At 37.4% G+C, this 27,061-nt stretch overlaps 1 protein-coding gene across 2 annotated transcripts in view; it reads right to left on the bottom strand.

Annotated features, from left to right (window-relative positions):
- The window catches only part of col2a1b (collagen, type II, alpha 1b), a 147,478-nt gene that overhangs the window by 23,600 nt on the left and 96,817 nt on the right, over nt 1-27,061 (bottom strand). For both annotated transcript variants that reach the window (XM_036559043.1, XM_036559044.1), the window contains exons 31-44: nt 22,259-22,312; nt 21,271-21,315; nt 20,488-20,586; nt 20,031-20,138; nt 11,976-12,029; nt 11,533-11,586; nt 10,691-10,744; nt 6,481-6,534; nt 4,269-4,376; nt 3,349-3,402; nt 3,199-3,252; nt 2,658-2,819; nt 2,077-2,184; nt 148-255 (exon numbers count right to left, since the gene is read on the bottom strand). In XM_036559043.1, the coding sequence (XP_036414936.1) occupies nt 148-255; nt 2,077-2,184; nt 2,658-2,819; nt 3,199-3,252; nt 3,349-3,402; nt 4,269-4,376; nt 6,481-6,534; nt 10,691-10,744; nt 11,533-11,586; nt 11,976-12,029; nt 20,031-20,138; nt 20,488-20,586; nt 21,271-21,315; nt 22,259-22,312 (1,116 nt within the window). The remainder of the gene's footprint in view (nt 1-147; nt 256-2,076; nt 2,185-2,657; nt 2,820-3,198; nt 3,253-3,348; nt 3,403-4,268; nt 4,377-6,480; nt 6,535-10,690; nt 10,745-11,532; nt 11,587-11,975; nt 12,030-20,030; nt 20,139-20,487; nt 20,587-21,270; nt 21,316-22,258; nt 22,313-27,061) is intronic.

The raw sequence follows: 27,061 nt of genomic DNA, 5'->3' as shown, positions 1-27,061 counted from the left end.
CATGTGCAAATTAAGTTAGGATCTGGGCCTTGCCACCCTTTTAAAATATCTACTTTCCCTGTCCTATTTACTACTACAAGTTAGGTTTATAGGGCAATTTGCATGAGCAAACACACATATTTGTAATTTAAATATCTATTAACTAACCTCTCTACCAGGTTCTCCAGCAGGTCCAGTCAGTCCAGGAGGTCCCACAGGGCCAGGAGGACCACGGTCTCCAGGACCACCAGGAGTGCCCTGCTTGCCAGGCTCACCCTGTAAAGAGGTTACAGTTGATGTGATATACCACAGGTGCTTTGTTTGTGGTTTTGTCAACATTTGTGATCTGTCTCATAAGTATTCTATGGACATGGCTTCAGTTTTTCTCTATTGAGTTGCTACGTTTCTGCTACGTTTCTGCAAATGTTATGTTCTCCATTCTCCAATAGTTAACAGCATTCTCAGAATTGTTAAAGTACTGCATCTTTGTAAAACTAATGATACATTTATAAAGATTTAAAGTTTTTTCTACAGTAGTTAACCACACTTTTTAACTTTCTACTTTTTCCAAAATCCTCCACACACAGCACTTTTTTCCTCAGGACACAAAATAGTATGCCAGAAAACCTGTATATTACAACAGCCTAATCTGCAACTGTTAGAATATTCTGTTTCAAAATTGATTAATTAGTTTGTGGGGTCAGACACATAACAAAAATGTCTAGAGGACGATCATGAGAAATTCTGGGCTAAATGTTTATGGGCTAAAAGGAGAAATTGGAGCTCTAGTGGTTGGGAAGTACAGTATAAGAAGTGAATGAACTAACCACAACCCCACCATGCCCTACTTATGCAGCTCTTATTTCTTTTTTTGTTTGATAACTGACTTAAAAACTCATTATAAGTCAAAATCACACTGAATCTCCTAACATTTTCTATTTAGAACACTTTTTGTAGATGTTTTATGTTACTTATAACTATGTTTACAGAGCAGCTGAATGCAGAATATTGATCAATGTTAACTCTGGCCCTAATTCAAACTCATCCCAGAAAATCTAAGGAAGTAGGGCTGTTTCATTCCTGAAATTATGGAGTCGACTCTGATTTCAGGCGAGGGAATCTGTTGTATTATTCCATGCAATAATTTCTGGAGTGAGTTTGCAAGAATCAATTGTGTTAACGTTATACACAATCTATAAATCTATAATGTACCTAATGTAATGGTTTCAACATCTTTTCACAATACCGGTTTCTGAACTACTGCCCATCACTCTGGCACAACACTATAATGAGTGGATGGATTAGTATGTGGGTCATTGACATGACCTCGATTTTTTTTGTCCAAGTCAATTATTTCCCCCAAAAATAATTTAATAGATACATGATAGATATCACTTTATTCAACAATACCCCTTTTTTGCCATTTTTGAGTCATGGTCAGAAATGATAATTTACCATTAGAGATGGCATAACCTCAGGAAAGAATGTGCAATTGTTATATTTATTTGAGAAAATGGGAGTATGAACTCAAGACACTATGAGTGTCTTAATATATTCCAGCTTAATTTGAAAATAGTCTGAACTGTCAGGTGACACAACCAGTAGTGGTCAAATGATGCAACCAGCCCAGTACAGTTAACAATAATAAAAAGAATTATTTCAAAATAATAACTGAAGTAGGTAATTCAGTGCTTTGATAACACTAACTATATTTAAGATCTAAAATGCACATAGATATAAATGCATTATATATATATATATATATATATATATATATATATATATATACTTTATATATCTATTATAATTTAAATTGTAATTTTTACAATTATAAAACCTTATTTGTCATTAATGTGTGTATAGTAATGCTGTTTTTCTCAAAAAAAAATCTATTCAGCCAGCTGCACGTTTTAAAACTACTGATTTAAAGCATTTCTTCTGTTTCTTCAGAAGATATGCATGCGCTTCAATACAGTATAGTATATATCATTTTGATAACCTTTTTTCAGTGAATTACCTATTATTGCTATTTTGATACACAAATGAGTATTTTTGAGCAAATGTAGGCATTTCGGAATATGTGTAGCTACTACATACAGAAGGTCCAGGCAGGCCAGGGAAGCCTCTTTCACCACGCTGTCCAGGAAGACCAACAATACCACGCTGTCCAGCAAGGCCCTGAGGACCTGCTGGTCCATCTGGACCCTACGAAAGAAATATTAAAGCCATATTAATTGTTATTATTATTAATAACAAGTTTTATTAAATATACTTGCATAACTGGTTAATTACACACTGTGATCATTACTGTCAACATGTGTCAACAGTTATGTCTGTTAGTCATGCCCCGTCATGTTTGTTATTAGACTGTTTTGCACATGGATATAAGTTCTTTTCTAAAATTAATCCTTTTATGGCTGTTTAAACAAATTTGAGAAAATACTGAACAAAGACTTAGATATGCAGATAATATCTTAAAAGACCATCTAATAATACTAATATAAATCATAATTGATGTAATTTGCACAAAAAAACAGAAATCACCTTCTTTATAAATATTGGTTATAGAATTTGCTTAATATATTAGCAAAACATTTATACCTAACAATCTGAGTAAATAACTGATTCAAATATTGTGTGTTGTATCCTTGTCCACAGATGTCATTAAGATTACTCACAGGAGGACCATCCTCCCCTGGCTCTCCCTTTTCCCCTGGAGGACCAGCTGGACCACGTAGACCTGCATCACCCTGTCTCCCTGGGGGACCAGCATCACCACGCACACCCTTGGGACCATCTTTCCCAGGAGGACCAGCAGGACCTGCGGGACCAGGGTTACCCTGAAAGATAAGTAATGAGAGAGCTGACTTAAAACTAAGGTGTTGTTGAGATCGTAACGATGACCTGAAAAGTAAGAGACAACGTTTTACATTTTTTATTAAAAAATGTTAATTTATGCTTTTTTAATTGGTCAGCCTTTTATCTAAAATAGCTTAACTGTTATACATAAAGGAAACTGTAGGTTGACATGAAGAGAAACCCAAAAGCTCATGTGGCTTAAAATGGCTTATAACAATTTAAAAAGAAACTGTGCAGAACAAGTAAAATTTATGACTCTTACTGTCTCTTTCTAATCTATGTGTCTCAGTTTGCTTCTCTATAGAAACTGTCAGTACTCATTTTTGTTGACACTACATTAAAAAGGGATTTTAAACTTACATTTGGGCCAGGTGGCCCAACTCTGCCAGCAGCTCCAGGGAAACCAGTAGCACCCTAGCAAAATAAATAAATAAATAAATAAATAGGAGCCATTCACTTGTAAATACTTCTGAAAAACACTTGGAATATTAAACAAGGATGTCTACTCACAGGAGGTCCCTGAGCACCACGAGCACCTTTAGGTCCAGAAACACCAGTTGGTCCCTAGAAAGTGTTGATATAGAGATTACTTTTTGAGAACCAACACATGCACTAGAACTTCCCAATGCACTAGCTTAACACAGTGACAAAGGGTAGAGTGTAGAGAAAGAGCTGCAACAGAATTCTTAACAACAGGCTTGAAAAATCCAAATGACAAGCAGGTCACTCTAAACCTGTTTACTGTAAAATCTTCATATTTAATTTCAAGATAACTTACCAACATTGTAAATGAGGGTCACCCTCAGTGTTCTCCGAGGTTAAATAAAGGTTGATTGATTGATTGACTGATTGTTTGATTGTTTGATTACACTGACAACAGACTCCACAAAGACCCAGACTAGTGTACAAACTAGCCAAAACTAGTTAAGGGTTATTTCGACTGCCAATCACACTCATATTAACCCCACCACTCTCCTGACTTGCACTGTCATTGAACTCACTGCCCTTCGAAGGTATTTTACAAGGCTTCATTCATGCTGAAATACCAGACAAACAGTTTTAATAACATTGCTGAAGTAAAGGGGCAAAGCCAGGTTGTTTTTTCTCTGTTCAATTTTTTTTTTCCACTTGTACAGAGCAACCTACAACTTGGTCATGTTACAGAGACAGGGAAATGTAGTGTTAGGATTCTTGTCCAAGGAATCTTATTTGTAAAGTGTGGTGTGTTTGCTAAGGTGGGGAAACAAATTCCAGACTGAAATAACCTATTAGTGCATATTAACATCATGTAAAATATGAATACTTTATGAGCATTGACCTATACATTTATGACCACTTTAGATACAGGTTATGTAGGATATTATCAGTGTGTTATTTATAAACCCTTCATATAAAGTCTTACCAGTAAGGTATATTATTGGGAATGTTACCTGAGGACCTGGAGCTCCAGAGGGCCCCTGTGGTCCAGGGGCCCCAGCATCACCTTTTTGTCCACCCTCACCCTGCTCTCCTTTAGCACCAGGCTGACCATCTGCACCCTGAAGAGAAAAATAAAATTGTTAATACTTGTAAATTAATTAGAATTAGATCATTTTCTTAAATGCACTGCCATCTGCCATCATAATCAGAATTATTTTCCTATATAGGCAAAGCCTATTTTATCATGGTAGATCAAGTTGTGCTCATTGCTAGCAAAAGATCACAGCCTCACAGACCAATCAGTTATTTTACAGTGCCATAAAAATTATTTTCTCTATTATTGCTTATTTGTCACATATTTGATATGGCCCTAGACTCAACCACTTTTTCACAGACCAAAAGGCTGCTCAAACGTGGTTTCTACATCATCAAACCTCAGAAAAATGAAATACTGTGATACATATCTTGTATCAGGAAAGTGCTGTGCTATTTCTGCCATACTGCCCACCCCTAGTTTGAACCATTATCTACAAATTGAAATTACGGTGAATCTTCTCAGGAGTGCATGGCCAATAGGCAAATTATCCAGGAAGACATCAAAGGTTCCAGGGGAACATCCAAGGAACTGCAGGTCTCTCAGCTGAAGTCAGTGTTCATGACTCCACACTCAGAAAGGTACTGGTGTGGTCCAGAGCGAACTCCATTGCCCATAATCCCTCGGGTGATCACATGACCCATGACAATAATTCACACACCTGTCAGCGTTCCCAATCACCTGAATATTGACTAAGAACACCTGTGTTTTGAATCATATGACTCTCTTAGAATAGTATATCAGCCCGGGCTTTAGTTAGGGTACTTTGCGAGGTATTGATTCTCCGGAACTTACTGAGCGTTTATGAGTGATTGTTTTCGACCCACGTTTGTTATATCGACCTTGATTTTTGCCTACTCCCTCTGTACCTTTGCTGATTCTGTATTGGATTTGTGTTTTTGACCTTTCTGCCTGCCTTTTTTTGACAACGATTTTGACTTTCCCCTTGGTTTTGTCTGCCCTGTGTTATGATCACTTCAGTGATCTTCTGCTGCCTTTTGATCAAGACACACGCTTGTTTTTCAACCCCGCTTGTGTCACCTGATAATAAAACATTGTTTGCATTTTTTCATCCGCGAGCGTCTGAATTCTGTTGCCGTGTCACACTGGGCAGGAGTGTCATTCACTGAAGAGCAGCAAGGTGGAAAACACTGCTAACCAAAAGAAACATCAATGCCAGTCTTTTTTGCAAAAAAAGCACCTGTACAATCACTAAGCCTTTTTTGAAAAATGTTCTGTGGCCACTTTTTGGACACCACAGGCCCCTTTATATCTGCCATAAAGCAAGTTCTGCATTTCACAGTAGTAACATCACGCTAACATTCAAACATAGTGGAGGTAGTGGGAAGGTGTGGGGATGCTTCACTGCCTTTGGACTTCGAAAACTTGCTATTACTGATGGAATCATGAATTCTGTTCTTTATCAGAGAAGAGGAGAGTGTCTGTCCGTCTGCCCATGAGCTGAAGGTGAAACATAATTGGGTGATGCAGCAAGACAATGATCCTAAATGACTGAAAATGTCTGAAAAGAAGCAAAATTAATGTTTTGGAGTGGCCTTGTACAAGTTCTTGTCAAAGTCCTGATATAATCAGATTCCCTGATTGAAATTACTTTTTTACAAGAGCGATTAACCTGTTAGATATCTCTATGCACCTTAGTATTTTAAATGTAATGTTCAGATTACAAACTTAAATTAAATATAATAGGTTTGATAAAAAAATGATGTTAAATATAATACTTTAAACATGTGTACGAACTGGTCCCCTTATCTGATATTATATTTTGTTCAAAGATCGACAAGTAAACAACTGTAACAAATATGCCCTAATAGAGAAAATATCGAAGGGGTGACACGGTAGATATTTGCCATCTTTTTTGCGATGCTGATGTAGATGCTGACCCACCTTTTTTTAGAGTTTACTCACTTACTGATTGGAATTTCTTAAAACATTTCTTAACTGTTGATGCATCTTGTTTTCACTGAACATGGCTACATCTTTTCATACCACTGCATTCCTGTTTATCGAAGAATAATTTTGACTTAACTGAGAAAAAGGCATTTCAACCACACTGAATTTACACCTATTTGCTAAGATTACGTTAACAGGCTTAGAGCAACTGTACTCACAGGAGGACCAGCAAAACCAGCAGGACCAGGAGGACCAGTCTCACCCCTATCACCCTGTGGAAAAAAGACAAATAAGCATTTTATAGAAACAAGGGCAAAAGGGTAGAAAGAATGGCAGTGTTTGAACACTGACAGCATTAAAAGTTAATTAACCATGTGCACTCACTTAATATCCAGTACCATGAAAGAAAGAAACGTCCTAGTTCCTGGTTATGTATGAAAAAAGCTATCTGTAGTCTGTAAAATATTTTCCCTAAAATCAGTATCAAATTGTTATGTTGGAGAAACGAACAGCACAGTTCATTGTGGCCCTTAGGAATAGTGATTAAACTGCAGAGTGCAGGTTGGTTGAAAGATTTACTAGTACTTGGCACCCCTAAACGTAATGTGCTGTACAAGGTCATAGCATCTGATGCTATGGGAGAACACAAAGCAAGGGATCTGAAACAATTTCTACATGCAGATAATACATCATCCAGAATATAGTCCTTAGTCATTACTTGTGGACTGTCCTTATCAACACCCTGGGAATTTAATGGATTTAATGTGGGTTATGTCAGAGGACTGTGATTGCCATTGCAAAGCTGTGTTAATCTGGTGAAATTATTTAGGTCATTGTCAAAAAAGATCCAACAATAACCCAGTTTCAGCTTTCTGGCATGTACAGGCTGGTTTACTCAAGATTGCTCTAAAATGCCATGGAAATTCACATGATGCCATGTATTCTAATACATTTCCTTGGATCTCTGAAAGTAAAGTACCCCCTTTAGTATCAGATATTCTCCACTGTTCTTCAAAGCAATATTGTGTTCTTTTGAGAATGACAATCCCTCTTTTAATACTAAATCTAGCACAGTGTTTATGTCCAATATTCTTGCCATTGGTATAATCCAAATTTATATTATGGTCTGTCCATGACCATTTACTTTATCAGTGGTCTTTATCAGGAGACTGCATTGTGCTAGATGCTGAAGACTGTAAAACGTGAATGCTGCTCTGTCTTTGAGTGTTTTAAGCTTACATTTTCAGTTGAAATACTTAAACAAGAACTTAAATAGTCGACTAAAAAGCTGATCTTCTAGTGTTTTTGTTTGTGGACTTATTGCCAAAATTGCATTTTCTCCTGTTTGTTTTCGAAGAATAGACTGTAGTTCAAATATCCAGTTTAAAAGCAGCAAGTAACTGTAATAAACAGCTCTCACGTATTCCGTATTTTAAAACAAGCTGAACAGTTTTTGGAGGTTTTAGGAGCATTTTTTGAAGCTTTAACGAACAGTAAATTTTTCTACAAACACTGGAGAGGGTTCTGGGACACTGAGGAGCATTGACTGCTTCAAGATGTTCCGCAGGTGGCTCCTTAGGACCGAAGGGGCTGCAGGTCGCAGCGTGTGCCATTTTCTGTTAAAGCATATTGGACATGTGGTGCAGCATTAAGCAGTCAAGAAATGTTTTATAAAACAAAATTTGGAAGTAAATAAAATAACCTTTTATTTGTTATTTGTTTTGGTGCTTACGACTGGTTAACGACCCGTTACATTTAGGAAGTATTCCTTGTTTATTAAGTCTTCATAATCTTCTCATTAAGTTGGCTTGGAAAAGTCAATTTACTGTTCTTCATAATCTTATTATTATTATCAAAATGTCTTGAAAAAGCCAACTTACTGTTCTTCATGATCTTCTTATTGTGTTGGCTTGGAAAAGCTAACTTACTGTTCTTTGTATTCTTCTTATCTATTATTATTGTTCTATGCTCAGATTCTTACAAACATTTCACGGTATCAGTAAATTTAAGGTGGCAGCGAATTTAAGGTATCAACAAATTTTAAGTGGCAGTGAATTTAAGGTGGTAGGGGATTTAAAGTATCAGTACTTTTTAGGTGGCAGTGGATTTAGGTATCAGTAAATTTAAGATGGCAGTGCATTTAAGGTATCAGTAAATTTGAGATAGCAGTGAATTTAAGGCATCAGTAAATTTAAGGTGGCAGTGAATTTAAGGCTGGCAGTAGATTTAACGTATCAGTGGATTTAAGGTAACAGTGGGTTTAACAGCATAGAAACCACCTAGAGACAACAACCTGGAACACCATAGAAACCACATAACAACAAGTTACCAACCACCTTGGTTACCCTAGCAACCGCCTAGTAACATCTAAGCAACACTTTAGCAACCATCAACAGTGAACCATTTTAAGGTCTTAACATAATTAGCTGGCTTAAAATTTGCTGACAAACTTTCCCTCTCTCATTATTACTATTCTACGATCAAATTTTGTAAACTTCTCACAGTCCACAGTATTTGACAACCACAAAATTTTGTACAAACATTTCTCATATATCTCATGCACTTGTGCTTTTTGGACCAATCCCAAATATGGTTTTCATAAAATGACTGTTCAAAGGTAAATTTTTTCCCTTTGAAAATGAATGGCAGAATTGTCAGAACTTTCAATCTAACAGCCACAAGTGATGTCACAATGAACATCTCTCACACACAGCCATACAAACAACAAAACTAAAATGGTAATAACAGATATAAAACAGTAACAAAAAATAATAACAGAAATAAAACAGCAACAACAGCAACAATACATACTCAACACACCACACACACTCAACAAACCACACAGCACACGCACATGCACACACACACAAACACACACCACTCCACACCGCAAGCACTCTACACACTACACACACTCCACACACCACACCACACACACTCAACAAACCACACAGAACACACTCACACACACACACCACTCCACACTGCAAGCACTCTACACCACACACATTCTACACACCATGAGGTAACAGTGTATTTAAGGCACGAGTGAATTTAAGGGAGCAGTGTATTTTTGGTCCCAGTGGATTTAAGGTATCAGTAAATTTAAAGTGGCAGTAAATTATTATTTTTTTTATTAACAACAGAAAAAATAGTACACGAGACAGACAAATCAGTTAAAAGACAGGACAAGCCACACACACACAAAAATCACAACAGGCAGACAGTACATAAGGCAAACAGATACAGTGAAAAACAAGACAACCCAAACAAAAGAAAGAAAAAAAGAAAAAAGTATAATAATAATAATAAAAATAATAATAATAATAGTGACAGTGAATTTATTTATAGGTCATCCCCAGTTGGGTGTTGGGGGTGTGTGCCCTGTCATTGTTCATTTTCCCCGCAATTATGTCATATTGTTTGCTAAAGCCAGGCAAATGTCAACTCCGCAAAAAGTATGCTGAGGCCTTTCGAGTGCCTACACACTAGAGGTTAACTCTGTCAGACTAGGACATTCTGTTGGGTGTCAAAAACGTTCAAGCCATTTCAACCTTCTCTGCAATGGATTCTAATGTGGAGGCCAATTAACCAATTGAAATGTGGATGGGCGGGCACAGACAGAAGATGGATGAAAATCCAAGATGGAGAAGAGGCTAATCAGTAGTGACACTGCGTATTCTTTTCATGTTCTACATGACTTTTTGGCCTTCGTGACTGTTCTCTGCTTGGCTCTGTGTATGGCCAAAATTTTGACAGTCTATATTTCTTTTTTCTGGTCCTAATGTTTTGTTTCGTGCTGCATTTCAAACTCTACAAACTCCGCCCCCTGCTCCACCCGTGTGCACCCTTCTAGATGGACAAGATTTGCATGTGTATGCGTTTGCCACTCAGTCCTTGTGTTGTCTAGTGTGTAGGCACCCTCTTCATCTAGAAGGGTGCACATGGGAGGAGCAGGGAGCGGAGTTTGTAGAGTTTAGGAGTTTACCCTACCATTCTAAGACAGTTTGAGTGATATTAAAGCAAACTTTAGGAATTTATATTTGTGGTTTATGACTGTGGTTTCCTCTTGGTCTTACTTTGGTAACCCCAAAATGCAACCAATACCTAGAATCCTCCTACAGAAATCAATGAATACATTTTGCCTCTCTTCAATCCTCTTCAGAAAAAATATTCTTTTGACATTTTTGACAGTTTGACATTTAAGTCCATATAATAACTGCTCTGATTAAAGAGATACAGCATATAGTTTTTCTTTTATTTTTATAGCCTCTGCTTGATTTATGTATAACACGTAACAAACACGCTTCTGCTCATGTATCACAAATTATATGCAATAGAAAACTCATGAAATGGTCAATCACCAGGGGCTTTTACACACAACTTGTGAAATGGATTTATCAATAAAAACTGATGAAAACTACTTACGGGGGCACCACGGGCACCAACAGGTCCAGAAGGTCCAGCCGGACCAGATTCTCCCTAAAGGAGGAGATGTCAAGGCATTGAGTAGACAGCAGTGATATAGTATACATACCACAATTTAGAATCAATGATCAAAAGTTTGCAGTCCTGAAAAATGAACAGAAAACAATGAACAGAGCTGCACAGTACATGTAAGATTCTAAAACTGAGTGAGAAAACTGTATAACATCAATAATGAAAGAAGTTATTTAACTTCAAGACCAATTACTTGACAAAAATTACCGTAAATGAACAATTACAGTATATTAATCATCATTCAATAACTTACTGTTCTCAACTTAAAATACTGAATAAAACATCTTAAATACATGTTGATATCCACTTTAATATTTACATTCAGAACCATTAGCCTACTGTGTTTGCACACAGAGGAATTAGACCTCTGCATTTAACCCATCTTTGCAGTGAAACACCCACATACATGCACTAGTGAACACACACACTAGGGGGCAGTGAGCACACTTGCCCAGAGCAGTGGGCAGCCCTATCCACAGCGCCCAGGGAGCAATTGGGGGTTAGGTGCCTTGCTCAAGGGCACTTCAGTCACGTACTATCAGCTGAGGGGATCACAAGGTCACAAGTTCCGGTCACAAGGCTGGTTCCCTAACCTCCAGCCCACGACTGCCCCTCTGCATTGTACAATTTATAATTGTATGTAAAATTTCAAAAACTATTAATATGACAAGTATTTCTAAACATTTTTTAAGGCGGTGTATTCTAGACCGATAAGCAGTGAGAAGTAGTGAAATAACTTCATGGACATGGAATTAAGATGAGACTGTTACCTTCTCTCCATTGGGACCAGCAGGACCAGGAGGACCAATAGGGCCAGTCAAACCCTGAGAAATATACATATTAAAAGGAGAATCCTCCAGTTTGCTTATATTATCAGTGATCATGTTTATATGCATAAAGACCATTTTATTATTATTGTTGTAAAAAATCTTCTATTGTCTTTTTTATATAAATTGTCAATGCAAAAATGAACTGTAATTTGTCTTCAACATAATCACATCATTCCATGCATTTAACATAGTTACTGTTATTGATTTTGTAACAATGTACTGATTTTGTTGATGGTGAATTCATCATATGCCATATTTAAATCCTTGTTTTTCTGTCATCATATTGGTAAAATGGGCACTAATATTAGAATATTTGAGAAGACATTGATTTTGATGTAAAATGCTTAGTGAGCAGTTCTAATTTTAGTGTTGCTAGCACTCACCCTTGCACCATCTTTGCCAGGAGCACCCTCAGGTCCCTTTTCACCATTGTCTCCCTGTGGAAAAGTGCAGGAAAGATCCATCAACATAGCTCAAGCCAATGATACATACACTATTAGAAATTATAATTATACTGATTTATCAGACGATATCAAGATGGTCTGGAGCAGGAGTGTCAAACTCCTGAAAAAAAAAATGTCATCAAATCTGTGGGCCAGAGAAAAAAGTTTTTATTTCATTTTTAATTAATGTTGTGCTATAACCCAAACTGACTATTGTTTGTTCGAAATATGCAAAAACTTCAGCAGTAAAATACAGACACTTGTAGTAGACCTTGAAATATTACATGGACACTTGAAATAAAATTTAAATGTCCCCAGGTGCTTGACCTTTTAAACCTACCTATTTGCTTGAACTAGACATCTGGCATCCTTTGACTTTAGCTCAATATCTGAGCTTCTGAGCTAATGTAAGGGGTTTATATAGGTTAAACTGCAGCTGAAATAGTGATACGGTGAGGAATTGCCAGTGTTGTGTAGAATTGAAGTGTAACTGCTGTCCCGTACACTGTTGCTGGGGCAGGCAAGTTGGAGCACATGATGTTGGAGTGCATGCTGGGGACTGTAGTGCAGCACATGTGTGAAACAGGCTAATATTAATAGAAAATTAAAATACTTTTGAGGGCCAGATAAGATTGTGTGCTGGGCCTGATTTGGCCTGTGGGCCTTGTGTTTGACACATGGGCTCTAGAGGTTTTCTGCCAAGCAGCTAAGAACCAACACAAACGGCATTCCAGCATCTAGTTGGAATGCAACACAATTTCACAAACAGCCTCAGCAGTAGAATTTTGCATTGCATCCTAACAAAGACTTAAGTCAGGAATTGCCCTGCAGGGTTGGGAAACGCAGGGCCAACCAACAGTGGCCCTGCATCTCCTTAACAGGAATATCCATCACTGGCTGCCCAGGTCCTCTGACAGTCCTGCGAGCCCCAGCCTGAAGTCAGTCACTATGGCAGTAACATTGGTGCTTGTGACAGCCACAGCCTCTTCTGGTCAGTCAAGAATTACTTCCACACGAAACAACAGGAAATCACTTTAGACAGATTTATCCTTGGCCTGGTTAAATATAAATGTCCTTTTAAATATAAATGTCCTTTGTTTAATATAAATGTATTTGCACATGCAGAGAGTTTTTCCCCCCTTACATAGGTCCCTCCTGTCTCTATATTTTGTGTATATTTGATATATTTCAGTTTCAGTATTTTCTTTGTATTTTTATTTTTTCTTTGTTTACTTTCTGTAGAGTGAATACCTGTGCCTCACCACAAGCATTTCAAAGCATGAATGTCCTGACATGCTGTGCAAATGGCAAACTTGAAACTTGGTTGATGAGTGTTAAATTGTCACTAACAGTGGTTGCTAATGCTACCTCTGTATTCTACACAAGGATGTAACTATACGGCAGTACCTCCAAAGCCCCCCCTGTTGTTCCACACTGTTTTTAATTAATAGGAGTGCCTTGTTGACCATGAAAATGCAACGGCAAACAGAGTTGGAAATACATTTTACTTTTGGCAGAGCTCAACATGATGACCACGAAGAAATGCAACTGCAAATGAGTGACTGTTATTCTGTTTTTAATGCTAGTCATACCATTAAGACAATGAAAATAAAATGTCAAAAGCACATTGCACATTTGCTTTTCCATATTAAAATTTTCCAGCCATTATACACAGAAATGCAAATGCAAATACACATTTTGCATTTTAATTTGAATAATGTCTTAAATAATGCACACTCATATGGGAAATGCAATTGTAAATACACAATTTAATTAGCATTTTTCAAAATTTAGATTTGAAATTGAAAAAAGTCTGGTATATGCTGCCATATTGTGGCTTGATAAAACAAAAATTTAACTGCATGGCCATAATCACCTTACCAACTGTTAAGAATGGGAATGGATAATATACAAGTCAATGACCCAAAACAAACATCTGAATCAATCTTGAACTACTTAAAGAATCAAAAGATTAAGGTTTTGGAATAGGCTTCACTATCCTCAGACCTTATAATTGAAAATCCACAGATAGATCTCAGACCCAATGTGCATGACAACAAGACAATGAATATTTCTGAACTAAGACACATTCTGCAAGATAAAGTGGGAAAAAAAATCATCTTTAAAAAGACTGTTAGTTGGCTACAACAAATACTGACCTAAAGAGTGTCCAATCTTGTCCATACAAAATATTTTGTTTTTTCCAATGTTTTAAAATTCATCATAGGTGGTGTTAATTTCTTTTCACTTTGAAAATAAAACAAAATGTGTAATTTGAGCAAGGGTGTCCAAACTTTTGCATACATTTACATGTAACATTTGTGTTAAAGTGTTACTGTCAGAATGCTATTCAGCAAACATGTCTGTAAACTAGCTAGCTAAATTGAAAGCCATATCTTTAACTAACAACACAAGATTAATGTGCCATTAATTTACACTGTGCATTTGTCAATTATATTATTTATGTCAGGAAAACAAAAAATAACAAAATGTGTACATGGCAGACTATCTTCATAAGCAAGATGAAACAGTAATGGAAACCTGTCACCTTATCTCTTTTGTCACAGTGACAAAATCAGTTAGAGCTGTATTTTAGGACAAAAGCTATCACAGAATAACAGTTCCTAAGTTCATAAAATTATCCTCTAGGTAAAAAAAGTATTACAGATGCATCCTAACTTGCCAAAATGTCCTAAATAGCATCCTAACTTACTTCTGTGCTAATCTTCCATTTCTACCATTAGCCATTCTGTTAAAAAAAAGAGAATGTTATCAACTTTAGGCAATTGTGACAGACAACATCAATTCACTACAACTAGCATAATGACAGTACATTTATTCATATTGCAAAATGCCAGTATTACTTGTGAGAGTCAAGGCATTTTTGCCCCTAAATCTGGGGTTCAAAAATCCTGGACACTGCAAACACGTTCTTCCACCGTTCCCTTTCAGTGTTCTGATGTTCAAGAAAATGCAGCAAATAAAATAGTGCTGTGATGGTGACATGGACATTGCTAGGCCAGTTTTAGGGGGGCTTAAGCTCCACCTTAAATGTTATTTCACTTCCTTCTCCTTCCCAAATAAATGTGCATTACTGGTTCAAATCATCTATAGGTTATTCTCATTCACAATATACTGTGATAGCAGAGCACAACCTGGGAGAGGTGCTGCTGCTGTCTATTGCAGCGCTGTCTCTGCTGTGCTGTAACAGTAAGTAGTTACAAGAGTATACCCATCCACAGAAAAAAAAAAATTGAATGAGCGAGAGACATAAATAATGTTATTAATTCTTTCTTTTATATATCTCTTCAGTATTTGGAGGCAATGACACCAGTATCTATTGTTTTTTAGTAAGTATTACTGTTCTTTATACTAGATTCATGTAAATGAAAAGGTCACAGAGCTGATCATTATGCAATTTTATGTCCCTAAATACCTCAACATATAGATGGAAATTAAAAGATGAAAGCTTAGTCAAAGGCCAGTCATATTTTTTTTTTAAACAAACAAAACAAACTGAATTGATTGATTTCTCATTCTGTACCTGAGTTCTTGTAAATCTGAGTTTAATAAAATAACTTAACCTCTTATAGAGGTTATTGACTAAGAATAAAGCAAGAGAGAACTGTTTAAGCTTTCAATTAAAATTAATTCTGAATTTAACTGAGAAAATGTAATTTGTCATGACATTCTGTCACTTAGCTTATTACACATTCCTACAGAGCAAAATTAGACTTTCTGATGGTACCAACTGAGACAGAACTGATCTACAATCTTTGTATTTGAACAATATATTTAGGACCCTGCAGCTTAACAAAGAGAGGAGATTGCATTGCTTGACTTCAGTACCTTTTCTTGATCTGTACCTGTTGTAAGTTGATGGATACAGCATTGTAACATTCAACACTATTAAAAGAGACAGCTTTCACACAAGCTGTGGTACTTTATTCTCCAGCTGTTGTTGGCCACTGCTACGCCAAACAAGCAGAATTCTCTCTTTACTTATAGTCCATTCACTACTCAGCTCATTTCTCCTCCCAGTTCCCTTTCGCTCACACACACAAATACCCCTGGGTGGACCTAGCATTGTCCTTCACAATAAGAGTCCTTAGCAAAATAACACTGTGAATAAATGCAGCAGAGCCACCCAACCTAACATGAACTAACATGTAAAAGCATTTCTTAAACACGCTACAGTCATATTAGTTCTGTGCTTCATACATACTACAAAGTGGCCGATCTACTTTGGTTAAATAGTAGACACATCTACAATTTGAGTGAACAGCCATTTTGACAAATTTTCTGGCTGTTCCTACTCTAAAAGTTCATGACAAACAGATATTTTTGGGAAATTACAAAGAACTCCCCTGGGGGACCATGTCCCCAGATGCTCCTAGTACAGGCTTAGCTGCCTCACTATTCATAAACCTTTAGTGATGCCCCTGGATGGTGGTGCATAATAAAGACACAGAGTTGAATGTGCAGCTGTTTATTAAGAGGATCAGTGTTAGCGGGGCTTGCATGCTGGTTAAAACTTTGGTAGGTTTAAACCGAAACTGGGGAGCAGCAAAGCCGTGTTAAACAGCAGGGCAAAGCACAATATTCTTAACTTTTTCAAACTTCTAGTTCATTGCACTTTAGTTTTGACATTTTTTACATTGGTAGATGTCTAACTAACTTACATTTTTAATATTATTTTCATTGCATATTTATGTGTCAGCTGTACACTGGTACCATTGGTTGCTTGGTAACAGACATAACAGATTATAATACAACTGAAAAGTTTAGGATTTCCTGACATGAGATAATAAGATTAGGTAAGATAAAGTAAGATAAGATAAAATAAGATAAGATAAGATAAGATAAGATAACGAAATTGGGCAGCAATCCTAATGGTGCAATTACAATAAAAAAACTTTAAACTAGGTGTAATATAAAATGCATGATATTAAAAGGAAAGACTATATAATTTAAAATAAAATTATAAAAAAGTAATATAAAAAAGGGCGTATATAAAAGAATAGCAGCTATGGTATTGCACATGGGGGTACTGCACGTATGTGGATGGTAGTGTTCATATTTACAAATAGTGCAGTTTAAAAAATACATTTAAAAATGCCAATGAATGTTAACATTTTTTATTATTCCTTGAATATGTTTGGATAGGTGTGGGTGGATACTTAATTCCTGTGTTGTTAGTGCCTGGATGGCAGTGTACATTGTCAGTGATGGGGAGTGTTCAGTTCTCTTATTGCTCTGGGGTAGAAGCTGTTCTTAAGTCTGTTTGTCTGTGATGTGATGGACCTGTAGCATCTGCCTAAGGGTAACAGGTCAAACAGATGATGACCAGGATGAGATGGGTTTTCAATATGTTAGCTGCCCTGCTGAGGCAGCGGGACCTGAAGACCTTATTCAAGGGTGCAGTGAACAGCTGACGATCTTCTGGGCTGTGCTGAAGGGCTCTTCGTTCCACTGCTGAGCTGCTGGTGTACCATGTGGAGATGCAGTATGTTAGCACGCTTTCAATGGAGCAGTGGTAGTAAGACACCAGAAGCTTCTCTTGCAGGTTTTTTTTCCTGAGGATTCTCAGAAAGTAGAGTTGCTGTTGTGCCTTTTTAACTAATGCCGTAGAGTTGGTGGTCCAGGAGAGATCTTCAGCAATGTGTGTGCCCAGGTACCTGAAATCATGTACCCTTTCCACACAGTCCCTGTTAATGTATAATGGGTCTGGTTTTGTAAAGTTCTTTCTGAAGTCTATGATGATTGCTTTAGTTTTTGAGGAGTTCAGGGTGAGAAGGCAATCCTTGGACTTCATTTCTGTAGGCTGTCGTCTGCGAATTTGATTATGTTATATACAGTCATAGGTGTAGAGGCCATAGACAAAGGAGCTCAACACGCAGCCCTGTGTTGCACCAGTGCTGAGTCTGATGGTGGTGGAGAGGTGGTGGCCAAGTCTAGGAGTCCAGGTGCTTTTGGACAGAAAGTCCTTGATCCAGTTGCTGTTAGGTTGGGAGAGATATGTCAGTGAGCTTAGTGACCAGTCTGATGAGTGTATTAAAGGCAGAGCTGAAGTCTATGAAAATCATCCTCACATAGGTCCCATGGTGTTCAAGGTCGGACGGTTCTGTACGAAGATCGGTGGCGATGGCATTTTCCGTGGACCTGTTTACCCTGTAGGCGAACTGGTGTGGGTCGAATCTTTGTGGAAGGCTGGCCTCGATGTGCTGCAGGACCAGCCTCTCAAAGCACTTCATTATGACAGGCGTGAGTGCGATCGGACAATAGTTACAGAGGTCACTGATGACAGACTTTTTTGGAAGTGGAATAATTGTGGCAGATTTCAGACAAGGTGGGATGATGGATTTAGACAAGGATAGGTTGAAGATTCCCTGAGGAGTATTTTGAACTCCTTTGTCATCCAGGGCTTTTGATTTGGGTACACCCGGATGTATTTCTGGATTGTGACACTGTCCACACAGTTCCGTATGTATCAGAGTACAGCTGATGTGTACTCCTCCAGGTCTTGATCTTCAAGATGTCCCAATTTTTTCTATCAAAGCAGTCTTGCAGGTGCAAGGAAGCTCCATTCGCCCATGACTGAACAGTACTTGTGGTCGGTTGAGTTTTCCTCCTGAGGGGGGTGTAAGCTGGAGTAAGGAATAACAAGTAGTGATCAGACTGGCCTAGTTGAGGGAGTAATGTTGTCATAAATCGGTTCTTGATGTTTGAATAGACTTTGTCCAGAGTTTTTTCCCCTTGTAACACATTTGATGTGTTTGTGAAATTTTGGGAGAACTGCCTTTAAATCTCCATGGTTAAAATCTCCAGCGATGACTGTCAGATACTCCAGATCTGGAGAAACATGTCTGTCTATGATTGTGGTATTAATACACCAGCTGTTATGTACATAAATGCAAAGCCCCCCTCCTTTGCTTTTACTGGCCTGTGCAGCCTGCTAGCTCTATGGCTACATCTGGTAAAAGTGAGTGTAGCCATGTTTCAGTTATTAACAGAATACAGCAGTCCCTTATAGGTTTGTTTGTGAAAATCAGTAGATCAGTTTGTCCATTTCGTTGCTGACAGATCTGGCGTTGGTGAGAAAAATGCTGAATATTGCTGGTTTGTGTGGTTGTTTCTTTAGTTTAGCAACTGTGCCGGTCCAGCATCCACACTTTTGCTTCCTGTGTCTCCTCTGTCTCCACACCTGCCAGAGCCTAAAACAATCCACGGAGTGCCCGTTGTCCGGGCTATCTCCTTTGGGATGTTGTGTGAGTGCAGGAATTCCCTTGTACCAACCTGTTTTTGCTGTGTTTTGCTGTAATTCTATGGTTAGAAGAACTTGGCAGCTGTAAGTGGGATTTGCGCAACTAAATCTAACATTTATTAACAGACATAAAAACGAAAATGCACATAAAAAGCACTGTACAGGAGAGCGTCGAGTCGCAGCGTCCGTACATGCCGCCATGTTGCTCAATCAGATCAGATATAATTCCTAAATTAAGATAATAATTTAAGGTAATAGTAAATAGATCTGCTTCTGTACAATTTGTGTAAAAAATCTTACCTTTTCCTTGTCAGGCCTTAAAATGTGACAAAAGATAGGAATTTGGGCCTTAACATTACTATCACACATAAAGACAACTTTATGTCCCTCTTAGATGTAATCTGAAAAAATGTCTGCTATTTTATTTGAACAGATATAAATGGTTTCACTAACTTTGGCATCGACAACATATTGTTTAGTAATTTTTTTAAAATTACTGTACCTTTACTGTTGGCTAAAGGTTTGTATAGATTGTCACAAATGCTGATGTCCCTCCTTTCAAAAGTTTTAAAATCTTAAAATCTTATAGCAGTGAGGTTTCTATAATCTTTTAATGTGGAAAAACTTCCATTTTACTAGATTGAACATTAGAATTTTGACAAGTTTGGCTATTCTCTATCAGAGAAGTTAACTTTAAATTGACTTTAAGATTTCAGTTTGCTTTCACTCACTCTGTCACCCTTTGGTCCAGGTATACCAGAAGGTCCTCTCTCTCCAGGCATTCCTTGCAGACCAGGGGGACCCTGGGCCCCAGGGGCTCCAGCTGGGCCTATGGCTCCCTGCGTATAAGCAAAGAGGGGATTAACTATAAATTTGGAATGGAAAAAAAAAAATCAAAACATCACATATTGATTTAACTTTGTTTATATGTGATATAAGAGACAATTATATTGAAGATGAGAGATACTGATAAGGATTTTTACCATTCAATTTCAAAATTACACCAATTTCCTACAAACCTTATCTTGCACGACACTGTCATCGAAACACTAATAAATGGCCCATGAGCTTCATAATTCTACCAAAAGTTCTCTTAACAGTCTCTAGGGTGTCACATTTGCTCAGACAGGCTAAAACACAAAGATCGTACTTGAAGTGTGATGCTTATGACAGGGTATTCTTATTCACCTTGGATCCATCAGTTCCTGGAGTTCCAGGAAGACCACGTGGTCCCTGTAGACCCTGGGGCCCTGGACCTCCTCTTTCTCCTGGGAAACCACGCTCACCCTTTTAAAAAATTTCACATAAGAAATTTAATATCTATGTTCAAGCTAGCACTCTCCATATAGGCTAATATAGTAAAATCTATTACTGTATTCTGACAGGGGCATTTCTTTGCTCATACCACTAGACTTAATGCCAGTATTCTTTTAAGTATGCTAGAAAATATAAGTGGCACTTAACATGCTCTTGGTTTGGATTCACTTTGACCCGTTTGCAAATGTAATGATGCTTTCCCTAAAGTACATGATTTCCCTAAAGTCTCCCACAAGTCTCTGTCCTAGAACCAATATGTTTATGCTGGGCTCACTGATAATACTTTATTGTTACTTTGATCAAAGTCTTTATCCATATTTAGAATTTTGAAAATTACCGCATAATGTACAATTTCTGTTAAACAATGAATCCAACAACAATCCAAGTAAGCTAAGGTAAAATTCTAGGCCTTGTATATAGTGAGAGACAATAAAGTAACAGAGAAAAGTCCAACTTGCATTGTGGATATGTTTTACCAAAAAAAAAATTGTCTACCCAATCAAGCCCATATTCACTTCCTTATAATATTGCAATCAACAATTCTACATCTAACTAGAGGAAACTGCCTAGTACTAGAACTAGTGTTCTATCCAATTTACTCACTAGTGTAACTAGTTTAATGGATTTTATATCAGACATGAAAAATGAACTCACTCTGGGTCCAGTGGGGCCTGAAGCACCAGCCTCTCCTGGAACTCCCTGAACAAAAAGAGATGGGATGGTTACATTAAAAGTCCCAATATGCCCATGCACACTGTAAGCCCACTTGCAGTTTTAATGTGAAATATTTTGACAATTGCAGTAGGTAAAAATACTAGGCATTTAGTCAAGCATGCACACATCTTGTCAGATACTTTGAGTTTCTGAACGAAAGTCTAATGTCTTTAAGAAACACAAAGTTTTTTACCTCTCTTTATGTAAAGAGACACAGCATGGATAAAGTGAAAAAAATCACAGTCTACACTTAGTGTCAAAAACAATGATTTACAGAAATCTTTACAGCTTTTTATAACAAAAATAAAAGTGAATGTATAAACAGCTAAATAAATTTGATTCTTTTGTAGACAGAATCTCAGTCAACTAAAAATTCAATAATCAATCATCTAGTTGATTTAGAGGTGACGCTTTCAGTTTTTCTAGCTTAAAGGCAAAATTTTTAATTATAATGATTCTAAGTGTGAATGTTTTTACTGGTACTTTTCAAAAGAGAAGTTCGGTATTCATAAGCGTACAATAATTAAACATAATTATTTTTCTAAAATAAAACAACGGCTGGGCTTACTAGGAACACAAGTTGGTTTAAGAGTGTACAAGGGACCCTTGTTCTGTTCTGTTCACTATTGCACTTTTTTAATAAATCACATAAAACTTGTGTTCCAACTTATGATAATAGAAGAATGTTTAACCTCATTATCAAATATAAAAACTGAAAAGTCTATATGAAAAATGTGTTTATTCAGATTAAGGTAGACTTATTAAAGGCTTCCGCCTATACTGTTAACATATTTTGCATTTCCAATGTGAGTGGTTTGCAAAATTAATGACTTTTTAAAATGCCAAATAATTAAAATAATTTCTGCTTGTCAGCTATGCAAATAGAGTAGTACAGGGTTGTATAATGAGTTGTGACAGAAACTCTTACTTGATCTCCAGGCTTACCCCCCTCACCAGGAGGCCCCGGAGGACCAGGCAAACCCTGAAATCACATGACAAAAGAATTTGAGGTACTCCAATGTAGTGCCTCAGTTTTGTGCAAGAGGTCAGACATGTTATCATGGTTACTTTTTATGCAATCAATGTTGCTGCCCACACAAGGAAAATATACACTTCTTCTTGTTTTCTAAATTCTAAATAAGGTGACTGTCTGCTGAACAACACTACGATTTATAGCCAACACAGAGAAATGAATAAAGATGCTGAGACAAAAGAAAATAAAACCATCTGACTATTTTTCTCCATCACTGTGTACTTCTGATTTTCCTAGGACATAATATATGGCCTGAAAAATCTTTCTAGGACATAAGTAGGCTGACGTTTTGGTAATACTTTTTATACTTTTTCCTAAGCACTTTAAATAAGAAAAAGTAAAAAACAACAAGGTATGGCAAATTCAGAAAAAAAAACAAAAACAAAACAAAATGATTTATATTAATGAGAGGTGCAGTATTAACAAAGTACATATTTTTTAAATTTTTTTCCAAGATCAAATTCCGTTTGATTTCAGTGCTTTACAGGTTAAAATGTCCTGATTGTAGAGAGCTCTACTGTTTTGCCTCATAAATAAAAATTCTCAAACAGAAATTCTTCAATGCCTGTAACACACATTTAATATCAAAAAGTTATTACACATGTCATATTACAGAAGGTGTCCAAATCTGTTTGGAACAGTCTGAATAGCAGTCGAACAAATATCACTGCAAGAGCAAGGCACGTGATATTCTGGGAGATCACAAAATCTCTAACATAACATCTAAGGATCTGAAGCCCTCTCTTAAACTGGCTAATGTCAATGTTCATGACACCACCATCAGGGAAAAACTGAACAAGGATACTCTCCAAAACATTGCTGCCTGATTAAACTTTTCTAAAACACCTGGATGAGCCACTGAAATGAACACAACGGAATGAAGACTACTGAAAGAATGTTATGGGGACTGATAAGGCAAAAATAGAACTTTATAGCTTAAATGACAAAAACAAACACTGCATCCCAGCATAAATACCTATTCTCAACTGTGATACATGGTGGTGGCAGTCTGACAATTTGGAACTGTTTTGCTGCATTTCACTATTAAATCTGAATGTATCAGAAAATTCTAGAAGAGAATGTCAGGGCCTCCATCTCTGAGCTGAAGCTCAACAGAAGAGGGGTTGTTCAGCAAGACAATGACCCTAAACATACCAGTAAGTTTACCAAAGGATGGTTGAAGCTAGGGGTGGGAATCTTTAGGCACCTCATGATTATCAACGCATCTCGATGCATCTTTTTTTCTAAACAGGATTTCTTTTTTCTCACTGAGTGAGGACTTGGTAGTTTTAAAGCACAGTATTTGTAATGATCCATAATGCATTTACTTCCAATATCTTTTATTAATAAATCAAATGGATGTGATCTAGAAGGCTCTCATTCTCTGCTCTTGTTTGAGATGCTGCTGCCACTCATCTGCGATAAAACGCACTGTTGGGGTGAAATAAGATTCAGTGTTAATGGATGTCCATGCAGCACGTTACAGCCACCCTACCCGTTTAATTCAGTGACTCTATAACTTCGGTTTTGGTCTCGTTGTACAGAGTCAGGGGTCACTGTGTCAGTAAAATATTTTTCGAGACTGGACGCTGAATCTCGGCTCCAAAGTGTGCAACATAGCGTGAAAGCCCTGATTCTCAACGACTGAGAAGACTGCAGGTCACAGAGCAGCAAAGTCTCGCCTCACTAGTAGCTATGAAAAGGCAGAAATTTAAGATGAACATTTGGAGGCGAGTGGACTTCTTCGCATTTATAAGCTGCGCAGTTGGTTTCCTTAAATCTGCGACGAGAGACTGTCAAACACTAAAATGTTGCGAAGAGAAAAGTCGCTTCTCTTTCGAATTTCCCCGTTCCACCTTAAATGGCGCAGCAGCTACATTCGGCGCCTCAGGTAGAATTTAAGGTGGAACGGGAAAATTCGAACAAGAAGCTGGAAAATAAGAAGCCTCGTAAAACAGCCGAATACTGAGAGACATTTTACAATAAGCTGCTCTACTTCTGAGGAAAAGTTTTCTGGCAGAGATAGAAGAAACGCGGCTAAAGCTTAAAGCAGAGCAAAGTGAGTCCACATTTTCGTTTATATTTTTTAGCCTATAATAGGACATTAGCACACCCTGTGACATACTGGACATTAAATGTTGTGGCTGCCAAGGTGGTTTGACTTTGTTGAAAGGACAAAATGGCTCTTCTTAACATTTGGGTTGTGACTCCTGACCGAACCTGGCTTTAGTGCAGAGGATGCTGGTCGGATTTTTCGCTCATCCAGTTGTGTTTTTGTTATGTGCCGCCACAGACTGTCCGGGTGCCACACTTCCAAGTTCTGCATTTTACATTCCGTCAACATATAAATTAAATATTTAGAAAATCGATTTTTGATGTTTATGAATCGATTCAGAATCGTTCTCGTCCACATTGCGATGCATCTAAGAATCGAGTTTTTCCTGCACCCCTAGTTGAAGCATAAGAAATTTTGTGTTTTTGGCATTGTCCCGCACTTTCAACATTCTGGAGGCAACTTACTATCGATGTTTCAATCCTAATAGAAAAGAACATTCATTTAATTTTTAATTGTTATTTTTAAAGATACTAGTTTTAATTTATGGATTTACTTTGCGTGGCTGATCAATTGTTATAGGAAATGTGCGGGACTGATCAAGGGGGTCACACCAGTTACAGAAAGCAGAGGTTCACATTTATTTGCAACCAAAAACATATAATGTTGGATCACTTTGTTCAATAAATAAATGAAAAATGATGAAACTATTTTACTGTGTTATTTGTTTTATTGGCTTCTCTTTGTCAATTGCTATGACTTCGATGAAGATCTGATTTCAGAGAATTCTAAAGTGTTCACAAATATTGTAGCACCATTATATCTTTTAGATATCTTTTTTGGGTTATTGATTTTGATCTTGCAAACCATATTTTTTTGTATACATCTGACAACTCGGTCCTTCAGTATCTATCATGAACAGGTAGCTACAGTGCTGTGAAAAAGTATTTGCCTCTCACATGATTTCTTTTATTCTTGCTAATTTGTCACATTTAAATGTTTCAGATCATCCAACTAATTTCAATATAAGATAAAGACAACACAAAATGCAGCTTTTAAGATAAAAATGCATTCAAAACCTTTATCACCCATGTGAAAAAGTAATTGCCCCCTAAGCCTAATAACTAGTCGTACCACCCTTGGCAGTAACATCTGCAATCAAATGTTTGTGATAACTTGCGATGATGCTTTGACATTGCTGTGGAGGAATTCTGGCCAGCTCTTCTTTGCAGAATTGTTTTAATTTGGCTACACTGGAAGATTTTCGAGCATGAACTGCTCATTTAAGGTCTCAGCACAGCATCCTGATAGGATTCAAGTTAGACTTTGACTTGGCCACTCCAAAACCTTAATTTTGTTTCTTTTGAGCCATTCAGAGGTGGGCTTTTGTGCTTCGGATCATTGTCCTGCTGCATAACCCAACTGTGCGTGAGCTTTCAGTCAAAAACAGACAGACAGACATTCTCCTTCAGGATTTTCTGATAGAGAGCAGAAATCATGGTTCTATCAATTATGACAAGTCATCCAGGTCCTGAAGAAACAAAGCAGCCACAAACCATCACACTACCACCACCATGTTTGACTGTTTTTTTTTTTTGGTAGTATGCAGTGTTAGCTTTACGCCAGAGGTAACAGGACCCAAGTCTTCCTAAAAGTTCCACCTTTGACTTATTAGTCCACAGAATATTATCACAAAATCAGGGGGGGGGGTCATCCATTTGTTCTTTGCACTCTTTTTGGTCAGCAGTTGTTTGCACCTTGCAACCAATGGAACCAATGGGAGCATGGATACCATTTTTGCCCAGCGTCTTTCTCATTGTGGAATCGTGTACATTGACCTTAACTAAGGTGAGTGAGGCCTGCAGTTCTTCAGATATTCATCTGGATTCTTTTGTGACCTCCTGGATGAGTCAGTGAAATTTTGGTAGGCTGGCCACTACGGGAAGGTTCACCATTGTTCCAAGTTTTCTTCATTTGAGGATAATGACTGTCACTGTGGTTTTCTGAGGTCCCAGAGCCTTAGCAATGGCTTTGTAACCCTTTCCAGACTGGTAGATTTCAATGACTTGTTTCGCATCTGTACTTAAATCTCCTTAGAACGTGGCATAATGTGCTGCTTTTTGAGACCTTCTAACCAGCTTCACATTGCCAGACAGTGGTGTGAAGATTCAACAGGTCTGGCACTAATCTTGCCTTGGTGTGGCTAGTGAAACTGAACTAGTCAAATGAATTTGGTTAACTGGTTGATTTAGTAGATAAGGGGGAAATTACTTTTTCACACAGTGCCAGGTAGGGCTGAAAAGCATTATTCCTTAAATAAATGGAATCGCCATTTAAAACCTGCATTTTGTGTTTACTTGGGCTATCTTTGTCTGATTTTAAAAGTAGTTTGATAATCTAAAACATTAAAGTGTGACAAATATGCAAAAAAGAAGAAATTGGGAAGGGTCTGGTACTTGTTTACAACACTGTATTTAGATCAGTAGATTGCTTTAGGTAACTTAGATTTTTTATATGGAAATGTAGTTCATAGAACCACATTCACAGTTCACAGAAAATATTGCATAGAGCGGTGAACTGATGAAATACTGTACTTAACTGACATTCATCCACATAAAAAAGAAATAAAAACATTTGACTGACTG

Source organism: Colossoma macropomum, unplaced genomic scaffold, assembly GCF_904425465.1.
Source record: "Colossoma macropomum unplaced genomic scaffold, Colossoma_macropomum, whole genome shotgun sequence".
Lineage (NCBI taxonomy): Eukaryota > Metazoa > Chordata > Actinopteri > Characiformes > Serrasalmidae > Colossoma > Colossoma macropomum.
The sequence above is the reverse complement of the archived record's forward strand: the minus strand, read 5'-3'. Positions and strand labels throughout refer to the sequence as shown.